The 16,099-nt window shown below is 36.9% G+C and overlaps 1 protein-coding gene across 1 annotated transcript in view; it reads left to right on the top strand.

Moving 5' to 3' along the window:
- Positions 1–5,355: 5,355 nt before the first annotated feature.
- LOC110026620 (HD domain-containing protein 2) overlaps positions 5,356–16,099 on the top strand; it is a gene marked incomplete in the record, with an annotated part of 31,620 nt that continues 20,876 nt past the window's right edge. The window contains 3 exon segments of the mRNA XM_020727624.1: positions 5,356–5,814; positions 9,903–10,027; positions 10,281–10,318. Coding sequence (XP_020583283.1) covers positions 5,581–5,814; positions 9,903–10,027; positions 10,281–10,318 — 397 coding nt within the window.

Genomic DNA, 16,099 nt, shown 5'->3' with positions numbered 1-16,099 from the left:
GCTTTTAAGGCTCTTCATGTGTTTTCGGTAGATTTTTTAGGAGGGCTTGAGAGTCCCTTGATAGGTTCTATGTGTTGACAAACTAATCCACAAACATTTGCTTGAACTCTTTAAATGAAGTGATGACTCCTATTGGCATGTTGTTGAACCAATGTAAAATTGATTCATTCAGTGTCATAAAGAAAAGAAATGATGCTTTGAAGCATTATTTATTCTAAGAAGATTGATCCCTGACTTGAATGAAGTGAAATAAATGGTCGATGGGGTCGAATTTCTAATTATAAGATTCCAAAGACTGAATCTTAAATTTTTTCGGTGCCTCAGCTTCTGTGATCTCCCTAGATAAAACATTCTCTAATAGTATTCATCCTCTTCTTTCAGTTTTGGCTTCTTTATTATACTCAATAGTAAATCATCACCTTCTTCTTCTTCTTCTTCTTCTTCTTCTTCTTCTTCTTCTTCTTCTTTCCTCTACATACAAGGCTTCAGAAGGTTCCCCTTCTACTAAAAACATTTAGGGTCACCTCTTTCCACTTCTTCTTGCTTGAATATTGGACCAAGAGCTCTCCTAGGATGCCTCGATGGTTCTTGCTTTGATGCCTCTTGCCTTGGTGGTTCCTTCCTCAATGGCCCTTGCCTATGGTCCACTGATCCTAACTATTCAATATGTGTTATGGGATCGGTTCGAGAACGGGATGTAGTGGCCTCTTTGGTATATTACATGACCTTTAGAGCTTGTTCCCTCAGCTCATTGATCTGTTACATCACAAACTCCTTGGTGCAAGCCATCATTCTCTTTGGTCTCTCTTTTTGCGATAAATTTTTTTCTTATATAGTTTGAGTATGAACTCCACACTCACTACCCCTTTTAAGATGTTGAAACCTTTTTAAGACATAGAGTCTCTTATCGCTCGTGAGTACATACAAATTAGTAAATACCGTGTTTAAATAGAATAGATATTATGCTTGAGAGAATGTCTCAGGGATTGTGTATTAAACGTGAACCTCCAGAAAGCCAAAAAAATGTCTCAAAGGAGGTTTCCAAGATTATAGTGTTTGAGAGAGTGAGAGAGAAAGAGAGAGAGATAGACTCTAAAAAAGATCCAAGATCCTCCTTCCCTCTTCTTAACTTTTCTTTTATACAAAAATGAGAAAATAATAAAAAAATATATATAGTATAATACGATACTCATCCATTGTCTTGTGAAAAGGCAGTGTTGTCGACGTCAGGTGGAACTTTTAAAGAATGATAAACTTGCATCCTTGCTAGTAATGATTACCATCTATAATAGTTGTCCCTCTCTGGGTTGTTTGAATCAACTTCATGGAAGAGATGAGATTCATCCACTTAGAAAAGTAGGCTCAGTTTTGCCACTTCGGCGGGTGGGTTCAGTTTAGCGTATTAACTTTCGTATTACAATACACATAGAAAGTTTGTATTTAGGAATATAGTCATTTTTGTATTTATGCAGGGCACGTCTGATAATGATAGAAGAAGAAAGCGAATATGAACTTTCTTTTGAAGGAAATCCATTTGCACAAGGAGTATAACAAGTATGAAATTGGCAAATGAAGGATAAAATCGCGTGAAACTACCCATGTTGAGGAATTAAGAGGTCGACCGCTCAGGAAGGAGAGCCAGTGTGAACGATAAGGAGTGCATCATATTTATTTTTTGCTCATTTTGGGCGAGGAAATAGTGCAGCCGAAAAGACCTATATGGTATTTGAAAACTACACTAAAATTAAACTTTATTTTTTTTTTCATTTAATTTCATTTCATTTCAATCAAACACATGAAAATTAAAACATGTGCACTTATATTACTTTACATCATTATTACTTCAAACCAAACAACCTATTCTCATAAAATATTTATCATATCATCTAACATTTTTTTTTGAAAAAGATGAGGGTTGTGCCCAGCTTTATTTTAAAAAAAGTAATAATACCACTTAAAGAGAAAATATCAATTCACACCAAAACAACAATAAAAAACTAATAACCAACAAAAACTAGCCAAAAATCATTAAAAAAAAGGAGATGAAAAAGTTGAAAAGGAACAACAGATCGTAAAAGAAAAGCCCAACACAGACAACTAGTCCAATTACTAACATCAACTGAGCCACAACTAAAACAAAATGTATGAGAGACATCACTCGAAAGCCATTCCTGAGAGAAGAAAAAGTCTTCACATCCAATTGAAACCATAGAGAGAATATTTCTAAGAAGGCAAGAGAGCACTTAATATGCAAAAGCTAACCTAAACACAAAGAAGAACAACAGTAGATTGCACAAATGAATATAACTAACTAATCATTAAGGAATTGATGACATGAAACATCAATAGAAATAAGAAAAATCGAACTAGTGCAACAACAAAAACAGTAAAGAAGCACAAGAACATCAAACAAGACAACAAAGAAAAGACAAGCAAACACAACTAAGAACACAAAACAACCAAAGGAAGCTCCTAAAAAATCATGAAAAACAGCTCAAAACGTACCTGAAAATGAACCTTAAAATTTCTTCCAGGCATAATGAATATATAAAACTTAAAAAATTTTAAATATTAAAAACACGATTGAATTTAATATGTAATTGAAATTCATCAAGGCTCAAAACAATCTCAACAAAATGAAAAGATCAAGAATAAAAGAACTTGTCATAAGAAGCAAAAAATAAAACAAAAAAGAAGCAAAACTAAAAATAAACCTAAGAAAGGAAGAACAAAACAATCAACAAACAAAGATCAAAAGTAATGAAATCTAAAATACCAAGAATAAAACATGTAAACCTAATATTAACAAAAAAGCTAAAACAATATCAAAGAGAAGGAGAGAAGGCAAACTAAAAAGTAACAATGCAAAATATATATCAAGGAAGATAAAAGTCAGCAACACAAGTCGAAACCAAAGAAAGATACATCCTGTGAAAGAAAAGAGCACTAAAAAGTATTGCAGCCACTGGAAACAGAAAAAAACAATAGAGTGAGCCACAAAGGAACCGAGTTTAGGGCTGTCAAAAAAGCTCGTTGTTCACGAACAACTCGTGTTCGGCTTGTTAAGTAGCTAATGTTTGATTCATTCGTTAAACAAACAGTCCGAACACAAACAATTATTTTGAGCTCTATTTTTAAACGAGCCGAACAAAATGAAAAGTTTGTTCATTTGTGTTCAACTCATTTTGGTTGGATATAATAAAAAAAATTAAATTTGTTAATATTATTTTAATATATATATTATAAGATTTAGGTGGCATTAGATATGTAAATGCATAGGCATTGATTGGTTGGCCCATGTTTAAATTTGTCTAGACATTAGAAATGCAAATAACCCCCCAAATGGAAAAATATCACGTGGGAGTGGGATAGTCGAACATCCCAAAGCTTGTGCGAAAATTTCGGCTTGCGAGCTGAGCCTTATTTAATTCGAGCTAAAATCGAGAAAACAAATGAACAAATTCGACTTGGGAACAAACTAAATAATATCAAGCCGAATTTGAACAGACTCGTTGCGAGTTTAATTCGAAAACGAACCGATTTTGAATATGTGTTAATACAAACAAGCCGAACACGAACATAACCTCAGCTTGCTCGTGTTTCGCTCGTTTACACCTTTAATCGAGGCCACAAAACAACATTACAAAGAAGATTAAGAACCAAGACAGCAGCACTGAGTGATAACAAACCAAACAATTAAGGAAACAAAAATGAAGCACAACCAACAATAATAAAAAAGGAAGCTCCTTGAAACCAAAAAGAAAGCTCCTTGAAACCAAAAAGAAAGCTTAGGTCTTACTTGCATATATAGATGAAAATTCCATCCAAGGATAAAGAATATTTAAAATCAATAATTATAAATAGTTAATTACAAGTTGAATTTTAAAAAGGCAGGAAGAAAAACAAATAAAGAGACAAAGTAACACAAAATATCAAACCAAACAAATAAAAGACAAGTAAGCACACCAAGAATAAAATAAAATAAAAAGCTTCTAAAAATCATGAAAAAGAGCTCAAAACTTATGTGAGAATGAACATACTTATGTGAGACTGAACATTAAAATTTCAATAAGGCTAATGAATATATAAAATTGAAAAACTTTAAATATTGAAAATATGGTTGAATTTTAATATATGGTTGAAATTCATCAAAGCTTAAATCAATCTTAGCTAAATCAAAAAATCGAGAATAAAAGAACTTATCAGGAAAAGAAAAAATAAAACAACATTAAAAAAAAAAAACAAGAAGAAAAATTAAAAACAAACCTAAGAAATGAAAAGAAAACAATCACCAAACAAAGATAAACAATAATGAAATCCATAAAACCAAAAATAAACCTTATAAAAACCTAATATTAACAAACAAGCTAAAACAAAATCAGGAGAAGGGGATAAATCAAACTGAAAAAGTAACAATGCAAAACATATAACAATAAAGATAAAACTCAGCACCACTAGCCGAATCCAAAGAAAGAAACACCCCAAGCACCATAAGGTAATGTACCTGCTAGAAACATAAACAAACAACAGACTAAACCACAAAGGAGCGGAGGTTACAAACCAACATCACAATGAAGCATAAGAAAATAGATAAAACAATACTAAGAAACAACAAACCAGATAATGAAAGAAACTTGAAGGACAACCAACAACAATAAAAAAGAGTCTCCTTAAAACTAGAAAGGAAGATTAGAACATACCTGTACATATAGTTGAAGTTTTTCCAAAGATAAAGAATGCTGAAAATTAATAATTATAAATATTCAACAACGAGTTGAATTTTTTAGAAAGCGATATTCTTCCAATAAATTGAAAAAAACAATAAAAAAAATTATGACCATAAAATGAAAAAAATAATCCAACCATCATAAAAATGAGAAACAAAACAAAAAAAAATCTAAGAGAAAAAACCACCAAACATATATCAATAATCATAAAAATCAATAAAATAATTAGGAATATTTAATTTTTTTTTTTTTTACTTGTATAAAAAATCATCAAATGAATATAACGAATTATCAAATCCAAAAAACTATTCTTATTTTTAAAAATTATAGAATTTCTCTCAAATTAATTAGAATAGTCCATAATTTGAAAAACAAGAAGATGAAATATTTTTTGAACGTGAAATATTATTATAATAATGAAAAAATTGAAATATATTAGTGGGTGCAATAAAAAAAATCATTTGGAACATATTTTTTAAAAAGAAAAAGAGAAATTAAAAATATTCAAAAAAAGAGATGATCAAGAAATGTAATTATTTTTTATATTAATAACTTTTAAGAAAAGAATATCATAATTTCTAAAACATTTATGAATTTTATTCCGAACAAACGTCCCTACCGAATACCTAAACGGAACATTTCGGCCGGAACTCACTCCTATTTCTATGAGTTTATTACTTATTTTACACACTGTATGCCTCATTTGACACGTGACTCATGCCCGCGATGCGTCGTCCTCTCTATAAAATCGGGGCACCCTTAACCGGGAATGAAAACTCCGCTTAAATCCCCGGCATTCGATCTACCTCTTCATCCTCCTTCGTCGCAGCCGTAGACAGCGGCACCGGCGTCAATGGCGGTGAAGTCGTCACTTTCTTCAGCTCCGCTGTTCCGCTTCCGCCGACCCGTATCGTATTTTTCCCTTTTCTCCCGAAACTCGTTGAAGCTCAGTTGGAAAAGAAGCTCGCCGAGTTACGTGGGCGTTCGAGCTGCTGTTGGAATCCCTGGTTCCGATGGACCCGTCTTGAAGGCATCTACAGATGCGGCATCTGCGATCGATTTCCTGACGCTTTGTCATCGTTTGAAGGTACAGGGTGCTGGATTGTCCAGGCAAATCTGGGTTTCCAATTATCTGTTTTAGGCCTGTAGGCATTTTATCTATTGTTCTCTGTTTGTAGAATTAGCTTAATGACGGTTGATTTTGCATGCTTATCTGTACTTTTAAAATGATAGAGTTATTTGTTTTGCACCTGTCTTTATTTCAATCGCACAAGCTGCTTTAATATTGATCCTTATTGAATGATCAATGAGTAAAGGGCGCTTTTTAGTAGCCTGATTCATGTGGGTGGAGGCATAAATTGGAAATTTGGAAAGCTTATTTTGTTATTGAGGAGCCAAGAAGAAATAATTGGGCATAACATCTTTGATTTTATATCATAAGGACATCCGATGGAATTGTTAGGAACTGGAATCGTTTTTAATTGTGAAGCAATTTGTCGTTATGGGATATTCTAATTATTTTTCTACCTAGGTTTGCGCAGTTGTTATTAAATTTTATTCAATGATCCAGCAAAAGGTCCTTCTGCTTCTTGAACGAGAATGCTGGTGTTGAATTCAAAATTGACCAGTGATATGCACACCCACGGAATAGAGCGTAGGACGGGAGAGATAAGGAGAGAGAGAGAACATTAGAATGCGAAAGAGAGTACATTAGCCATTAGTCATTTAATATAGAAATGACCCCCTATTTATACACAACAAGAGTATAAAGTGTGCAATTACCTTCTTGCTCCTGTTTGAAGGACACCGTAGGGTATTTTGGTCATAAATAAATACATGAATAAATACATAAATAGATAAATAAATGAAAAGTCTCTGGCTCGGCTGCCCCATCATTTGTTCGCCTAAAGTCGGTGGACCATAAGTCAACCAGTTCATATGGTTGATTTTGATGAGTCAGGCAGACGACTGACCCTCATATGTTGGTTAGTTAGTCGACCCCACGAAGGACAGTCCGCCAGCTTGGTTAAGGGCAATCAGTTGATTGAGCTCGGGACAGTCAGTTGACTTAACTCAAAGTAGTCGGGCGACTTATCTAAGGACAGTCGGTCGACTTATGAGGGTCCTTGGGTCCCCGGACTTTGTTCGGTTGGCTCCTTTGGTCTGATTGTTAGCTGTTAACCCCCCTTAAATGAGATTTCCATTGCCAAGATGAGGCTAGGCTGTCGATTAGAGGGCACATTACCGTAATCCAATAGGTAGCCAACTCCTTTAACAGGAGAACCACTAGGGATTTATGTGGGTGTGATACTGGACAACTGAATAGTCTTGGCGAGTTTTGAGGGTTTCTCTAAGGTGAAAGCTATGAAAGCTCTCATGTTGAGAATTACGTTCTATGTTCTGGATGAACTTTAAAGTAATCATTGTTGTGTTAAAAAAATTACATGTGGTACAATATGGAGGAAATACTATCAATTACAACCTTCTTTCAATCACCACAGGAAGATTAATCAATCCAAATATCATTATCCGGAGATCTAGCAACATCCAATTCAACTAGAGCATTTGTACGGATGGCCTAGAGAGGTGAGCAGTAGTATGGTTTGACAAAGATAGGGCCCAAAGAATAAAGTGTAGCTGATTAAATTAGTGGTTGAAATAGTAGAGTAAAATCCCAATCAAAGTGATATGAGGTTCCATGGATGAGTTAGAATTAGGATTCCATTTTCACATTTGTATCAGGAAGGCATTCACATAATAGAAACGCTGTGAAAGTAAGCAAGAGTAATCTGCTTTAACAAGTATTTTGATAAACATATATCGAGGATCAAGGAGCTTAACTAAATATTTTTCAACCAAATGAAAATGTGACATGAATGAATGCACACTCTCAAGCCCGGTAAATCTCATTGAGAAATTGCCTGTTATAGAAAAGAAAAAGGGGCCGGCTAATTCAAATATCTCTGAATCAACAAATATCAGAGTTGTTTTACACTGAAATGTGGAGAGTTATTTGATATGAGAAAGATTTTTCCTTGATAAGAAACTTGTGGAAACTGGGTGGTTGAAGCTCACTGAGAACACAAAGCCATAAATCCCCTAACAATATTTGAGAAGGGTTGAGCAATGCTGATAGCTAGAGAAAATGAAGGCAAACAAATCACATGAAATGCCTGGAGGGAGATTACTACAACTTGAACTAATGATGTCAAAATAGAAGGGTGGTGGAGATGGTGACAAGAGGAAAAGTGATTATTCATGTTATGGAAAGTAGGGAACCGTGATCTCATATGATAATGGATGAACAGAATTTTCTAGGCAGTGACACATGGTGGAGATGGTGACAAGAGGGAAAATGATTATTCATGTCATGGAAAGTAGGGAACCGTGATCTCATATAATAATGGATGAACAGAATTTTCTAGGCAGTGACACAAATCGAAATGATAAGGAAGCCTTTGATGGTGCCAAGAATGGAGACTGCATAGGAGCAAGAACTACCCTAAGTTGCTTGCTCATTTTGTAATGCTAGAATCATTAATCGAAGACAATAGGTTTTAGCTATTTTTCTTGCACTCCAACATCTGCCAAAAAAAAGCATAGTTGTTCATCTAGCCACACTATGAATGTTAGTATGGCAACAAACCTCAAAATTTATACCATAATGGACTTTAAGGAAGCATAATAATTAAACAATTGATTTTATGGTTTAACTGCACCCAACTCTAATGAAATTTTATGCCGGATAATATAGAGAACAATTTTGATTGTTTACCTTTCCAAAAAAAGAAAAGAAAATATGAACGTATATTTTATTCTTTGCATTAGCCATATCCATTTGTTGTTACGATTGACCCATGACCAAATATTTTTTGAAAGTTGATCACTATGGTTTTCTTATATTATAGATTATTACCATTTCTATTGTTCTTATGGTGCTATCATGTGGAATAATCAGGCTGGGAATTGACTTTTTTCACATAATAGTGCAGCGGATGTCTTGTATGTGTCTATTTGTGTACTTTAGCGACCCACCTGCTTCAGGAGATCTTGTAATTTGTTCCCCATGATCCCTTTTTAACTGATATGGCGGTAAAGGCAAAAATAAACTTGTTTGGCATTTTTTTTTTTTTTAGGCTGCCATGGTGACTATCATGATTTGGAATTAGATTTTGTTAAAGGCTGGCGTGGTGACTATCATGATTTGGAATTAGATTTTGTTAATGCTGTCATTTGTTGAACCTTATTGATGCCAAAATTGAATGGGCTATGTCTAATTCTATGTAATCTCATTGAGGTTTATAAAATTGAAGGGCATTTTTCCCTTGAACTGATTAAGGAATAGAAATAATTAGGGTTGTACTGTGTTAACGGTTGTAGTTCAAATTCTTGTGATTTACATAACCAAAAAAGCTTACAACGAATCGAGAAAAGACATCCCAGTATAATTTCGGTCAAGTTTTATGGAAGTACAATGAAAAAAGATGTCACTTTGAAGTTTGCTAGATTTGGCTAAAAGTATACTGAGCTTAAAAATATGAGTTTTTATTTTAAATTTAGAATTACATATGGTATCAAGGTTAATTAAAGAAAATATAATAAAAAATTTCATGCATTATCTGGATCTGACCACACCTATTTGCTTTTCTAGTCGTAATATAAGTTCAAAATGTTTTATCTTTATCAGGTTGGGTTGATTATACATTGTTAACTAAAACTTAACATGGACAACTGTATCTTTGTCATTATTGTCATTTTGCTACCTCAGACCGCATATTTTTTTTAATTGATGCCTTGTATGCTTACCTGTTCAGTCTTTTATATCTATGCATGACATGTAACTTTAGGAAGGAGAGACCAACATCATCGTTAGCCTCACGGCAACCATTTGGGCTATGTGGATCTTCATTCTCTATTTATTTCTATTTTGTGCATGAGTTCTTACTTCTCTTTTTTTACATGTTTTTTTCACAACCCTAGGAAGAGGTAGGTAATGTGATTATTCTCATAAAAGGCATGTGCTGCAAAAATCATTTACTCATTTTAATTCACATCTTATAAACTCGTTTTATACTGTAATACTCATTCTGGGATTCTTCATATTTTGTTGATCAGAATCTGATTTCAAATATTCTGATGGTAAAATGCCTACATTCTTGCGCTCTTTATTTTCAGACAACTAAACGAAAGGGTTGGGTTAATCATGGAATTAAGGGGGCCGAGTCAATTGCAGATCACATGTACCGCATGGCATTGATGGCATTGATTTCCGGGGACCTACCAGGTGTAAATAGGGAAAGGTTGATTTTATTCCAAAATTGGCAACTTCATTTCCTGTCTCTTACTATGCTTTTTGTTAAAAAAGTTAAGTTATTTTATGTGCATGCCTTTTCATTTCAACTTGAAGGGTACATTCACTCTGCTTTATTGCAGAAGAATTTCTTTTGTTTGGTTTGGTTTTATTCAAGCACTTTTATGGGTAATTGTTTTTTTCTGGTCACCAGTACTTCATATTTTTTTTTTTTTTTTTTGTCATTTTCATCATTAAAACAGGTGTATCAAGATTGCTATTGTGCACGATATTGCAGAAGGTATTTAGCCTCAACAATCTTGTCTTCCCTTTAGCTTTTTAGACCTTACACAAATTGTCTTCAATATTTTTGGTTATGCTGACCCACTCTGATATGGTTTGCGGTGTTCATCTTATTTGTAATGGCATATGAGTTGGTTACATCTTTAACCTTGAAGTGAATCGGTAGGAGAGTTTCATCATTCTAGATAAACGCTTTTGTCCATAGTACACTAATATTGGACTGAGAAATTAAAAAAAGGCGAAAAAGGTTTTTGATTGTATAGATAATTTTTCTCATTTGCAGAATATTTTACTCAAGTGGTGTTTAGTTAAAAGGAATGTTGTGATACGATCTGATGCAAAAATTTGCATGAATTTCCACATAATTTAGGGCAAAGCAAATATAATCCAATCAACTCAATCCGAATACAAATATAAACATATAAAATTCGAGGCTGACGATCTCTTCCAATTCCTACAATTTAATAGTAAATCCCTCCCAAACCTTAAACCTAGGACTCACAACAATAATCTCTCAATCTAACTCTAAACATTGGCATATTTATATCTAACAAGAATAATAACAAATGTCTAAATTGCCCTTAGGCTTACAAACGACCAAATTGCCTTTAGGCTAGGCAGCACATTTACCCTAGGTGGAAAAAAGTTATTGTTCCTCCACCACCACCACCACAACTGTCTCTATTTATTCATCATCTGCCTCCTCGTACACTAAGAAATTGTAATTTTCAATCTTTGCAACGATGTTCTGGGATAAACTTCTTATCACACCGAAATCATTTACCCTTGGCTCGCTTTTTCTGAATCTATGTCTCTGTAAGGTGCTTGAATGCGGCCCCCATCTAGATTTCTACTGTTTGAGCTTCACGTATCATCGTGTTTATAACAAATCGGTGTGACGCTCCATCTGTGTTGCTTCTGTTGGCTTTCTCCATCTGGTTCTTGTCCCCCACCATGTCGGCTAGCACCATCATCTCCCTCAATTCCCACGGTTTCAGTAGTTGTAGTGTTAATCGTAGGTTGTGTTTTAGGCCCTTCATGAAATTTCCCTCCAATCCTGCTTCATAAATCCCCCTCAGTCGTTTCGACAAAAGCTCAAATGTCTTCCTATATTCCATAACAATCCCGTCCTGAGTCAAGGTATAGAATTTCTCGTGTAGGTCACCTTCCCTAATGGCTCGGAAACATTTAAACAAACAATCTATAAATTCCTCTCACAAACGGAGCAGGTTTCTAGTCTACTTCCACTGAAATCAAGCTAAGACTTTCCCCTTCAAACATAGCCCTGCCGCAATGTGTTTCTCCTCTCCATCTAGCCCATTCACCGTGGAGTATCGCTCCACCCAATACTGACGTCGACGGTGAATCAGCGCCTGAGTGCGGTGCTTCGTTCCCGCAGGGCAGAAAACTCGCAAATCTTCGCAAAAATAGTGGAACGAGCGGGATCACGAACCAACACGAGGGCTGGGGAGTGATCGCGAAACCTACGTGTTGTAGGAAGATGCCAATTGTGGAATTTTTTGTTTTTCTAGATTCTTCTTACTTCCAATTCTTTTGTGTAGAAGTTTTCTTTGTCCCGCGGGAGTCCGTAAATTGTTGTCCTCTGTGTTTAAGGAGTCACTTCTAATAAAGTGGTCTTTTGATCCTCTGTGTGGAGTCTCTTTCCTCTCGTTAGGATTGTATCCGATGACAAGTGGTGCTTCGGTTGTACTCTGCTCCGAGGTGGTATTGTAAGCTCTCAATCTCCTTTGCTTCTTCTCCCCGACACCTTTTCCTACCTTTCGCCCTAGCTATCAACTATCCCCATATTCCTCCAACACACTACCGCCACCCCTTCTTCCTCCACGACCTCGCCGCCCAACCTACATACATCCAACCAAACACAATCCTTGCCTACTCTAGCAACCACTCACCTATCAACGTTGCCACCGCCTTCAAATCTCTTCCTACATCCTTAACCGGGGATTCGTTTATTGTTGTATTTTGTTTCTATTTGAGTCGTGTTATAACTTTATGTATATATTAATAAAAGTTTGCTTTTTTTGAGTTCAATTGTTCTTCCTTCTAGTTTCGGTATCATTTAGTGTCAGAGCTAGTCAAATCCTGGTCCCATCCTAGGCTTCCTAGCATCTGCTTCTGCCCAAGCCACTTCCACCGACATTTTTGTTTCTATTTCCAACCCTAGCCATGCCACCACGAAAAGGTTCACCGGACTTAACTTAGAAAGAGATTCAACAAGAATCTGTTTTCTACAACGGAGATTTGCAGAGCTGGATGACAAGAACCAAAAAGATGTTACTTTCGACCGTGATCAAGAGAGTTAAAGAAAAGACAGAGACGACAAGATGAATCCATTCCACAAGGAAAATCGTAGTGACGAGGAATATCGACTACGTAATTTTGATATCCAATATCAATGGAGGCCGAGAGAAGAGGTCCCTTATGGAGGTCAGCGGGATTTTTGGCATCAAGATTGACCTCCCAGAATTTGAGGGAGGTGTGGATATCGATGACACATGCTGCAATCAGTTGAATTGTTTTTTGAATATAAGGATGTATCAAAGGATAAACGAGTCAAGCTAGCTACAATTAAACTAAAGAAAAATGCCTCTTTATGGTGGGGCAATTTACAAAAGCAAAGGAAAAGAGAAGACAGTGAGAAGATAACTAAGTGGAAGAAAATTAAGAAGACAATGCAAAAAAATAACTTCCCACCCCAATATCGCCAGGATTTTTTTTTGATACTTCACGACTTGCAGCAGAGAGATATTTCAGTTGAGGAGTTCACGACCTAGTTCGACCACTTGCAGTTAAAGTACGTACTGACAGAGCCAGAGGAGTTCACCATCGCCTAATATCTCGGGGGTCTAGAGCTCACTATTAGCAATGTGGTACAACTACAACTATATTGGACATTGGTGGATATCCAGACACTAGCCCCGAAGGTGGAAAGGCAACAATCGTCCTTCAGCGACCACCTTCAGCCAAACAGGCAACAATCGTCCTTCAAACCACCATCTTAAGTCAAGCAGTCACTTGTAACTTCTACAGAAGACAGGGCGCCTTGGTAGGAAATAACATAATTGGACAAGGAATTGATATGGCAGATCAAAGCAGGAAAAAGCTAGAGAAATGTGGTTCCTCCAACACAGTGCCAGCCAGGAAGTGTTTCAGATGCCATGGCTACGGTCACATAGTTTCCAGCTGCCCAACAATCCGAGTCGTCACCCTCACAGATCAAGGTGTCGTTGAGGAAGTTGATGAGGAATCAAAGAAGAGTTCAGAATAAGTGCTTCAGCTCCATGGAAACGAAAGGAAATCGTTAGTTGTTTGGCGAATACTATAGTCCGAGCCTGAGTGCAACCAATCCTGGCTATGGTATGATATTTTTCGCAACAAGTGCACCGTCAAGGGGAAGGTCTGTAGCCTGATCATCGATAGTGGGCGCTACGAGAACGTGAAACATCCCGTCATATTCTCTTACGTGGCTGAAGAAAGGAAATAAGATACGTGTGGATCAACAGTGTCTAGTTGATTTCTTAATTGAAAACCAGCTACATGAGCAGTTATGGTGCGACGTGGTTCCTATGAATGCTTGTCATATTCTGTTTGGAATGCCTTGGCAGTTTGAACAAAAGACTCAACACGACGGGTTCAGAAACACTTATTCTTTCAAGGATGGGAAACATATCGTTTTACTACATGCTAAGGATGCAAAAGACGGGAGCAATACAGAGGCAGCATTAGTTTCTAGTACCACTTTCCTGCAGTCAGTTAAAATGCTCTGGAATACCAGCATTAGTTCTTCTGGAAGGAAGCAATGAAAGAGAGGTATCAGCACTACTGCAATCATTGCTACACGACTTTTAGGTTGTTTTAACCGACAACTTACCAGAGGGATTACCACCACTAAGGGAGATCCAACACGCCATAAACCTGATATCAGGATCTGTATTGCCAAACCGACCAGCCTATAGATTAAGACATGTGGAGTATGAAGAACTACAGTGACAAGTGCAGGATCTCGTTGCAAGAGGGTTAGTCAAAGAAAGCATCAGCCCGTGTGTAGTTCCTGCCCTGATGACACTCAAAAAGGATAAATCGTGGCAAATGTGCATCGACAGCCTAGCCATCAGCAAGATTACCATCAAGTATCGCTTTCCCATACCCCACTTGGATGATCTCTTAGACTATCTACATGGAGCCACTATCTTCTCCAACATCGACTTGCGCAGTGGATATCAATAGATACATATGAGGTCAGGAGACGACTGGAAGATCGTCTTCAAGGCACGGGACAGACTTTATGAGTGGACCGTTATGCCTTTCGATCTGTCAAACACACCTAGCACTTTCATGAGATTAATAAAACAGGTTTTCTAATCTCGCATTGGAGTGTTTGTTGTTGTCTATTTTGATGACTTTCTAGTATACAACCAGTCAAAGGAGGATCATCTGCTTCACCTGAAGACAATATTCGAGGTATTGCGGGCTAAGCGACTGTATTCCCATTCGAAGAAATGTCACTTCATGACAAGCCTAGTATGTTTTTTGGATTCTATCGTATCTAGTGCAGACATTCAAATGGATCATGTAAAGATGGATGTCATTATCAGCTGGGTCGTACCACAATCATTCACCGAGCTGAGGCAATTTTTTGGGCTGACATTCTTCTATCGAAGATTCATCAGAAACTTCAGCACTATCACCTGCCCTCTGACTGAACTTCCATTATCAGCTGGGTCGTACCACAATCATTCACCGAGCTGAGGCAATTTTTTGGGCTGACATTCTTCTATCGAAGATTCATCAGAAACTTCAGCACTATCACCTCCCCTCCGACCGAACTTCTAAATAAGGAGTTTGCTTGGACAGCATCAACTCAGGGCATTTTTGACACCCTAAAGGAAAAGGCAACTCAAGGGCCCGTACTAGCATTACCAGACTTCAACCAACTGTTCGAGGTAGAATGCGATGCCTCCGACATAGGGATCGAAGCTGTGCTAAGCCAGGGTGGACACCCCATCGCTTTCTTCAATGAGAAGTTGAAAGAATTCAGGAGGAAATATTGGACTTACGACAAAGAAGCTACGCCATCCCAAGGGCTCTGGAGCATTGAAGTCATTATCTATTGACGAACGAGTTCACACTATTTACACGAGACCCTAAAATTCCTCAACAATTAGAGTAAACTGAAGGGTCGACATACCACCTGGGGGGAATTTTCAGCCTCTTTCAGTTTGTGCTAAAACATAAGGCGGGAAGTCAGAACCGCGTAACAGATGAATTTAGACGTCGACATCTATTGAACTCATCCATGCAGGCTCGAATTGTGGGCTTGAAGATCATAAGGATCTATATGAAACAAACTATGATTTCAAAGACATATGGGAGCAATGTCAGAAAAAGCCAGCAGGGCAATAATTCCACACAGATGGATACTTGTTCCTTCAGAGCCTGCTTTGCATTCCTCGATTTTCACTAAGGGAGGCCATTGTTTAGGATGGCGACGACTAGGGTTGTAAACAAGCCGAGCTTGAGCGAGCTCAGGTTGGGCTCGTGTTCGGCTCGTTCGAAATTGCTTGTGTTCGAAATCGACTCGTGTTCGAAATCGGCTCATGAACAGTGTGTTCGTGTTCGACTCGATTTAAATATTCGTGTTCGTGTTCGGCTCGTGATCAACTTAAATTGGCTTGTTAAAATTAAACTGAAAAAATAGATTTACTTGGACCACTGCAACCCAAACCAATTTTGACACACTGAAAGAAAATGTGACTTA

The sequence above is a fragment of the Phalaenopsis equestris genome, unplaced genomic scaffold, assembly GCF_001263595.1.
Source record: "Phalaenopsis equestris unplaced genomic scaffold, ASM126359v1 Scaffold000387, whole genome shotgun sequence".
NCBI lineage: Eukaryota > Viridiplantae > Streptophyta > Magnoliopsida > Asparagales > Orchidaceae > Phalaenopsis > Phalaenopsis equestris.
This window is presented reverse-complemented; position numbering and strand designations above follow the sequence as displayed.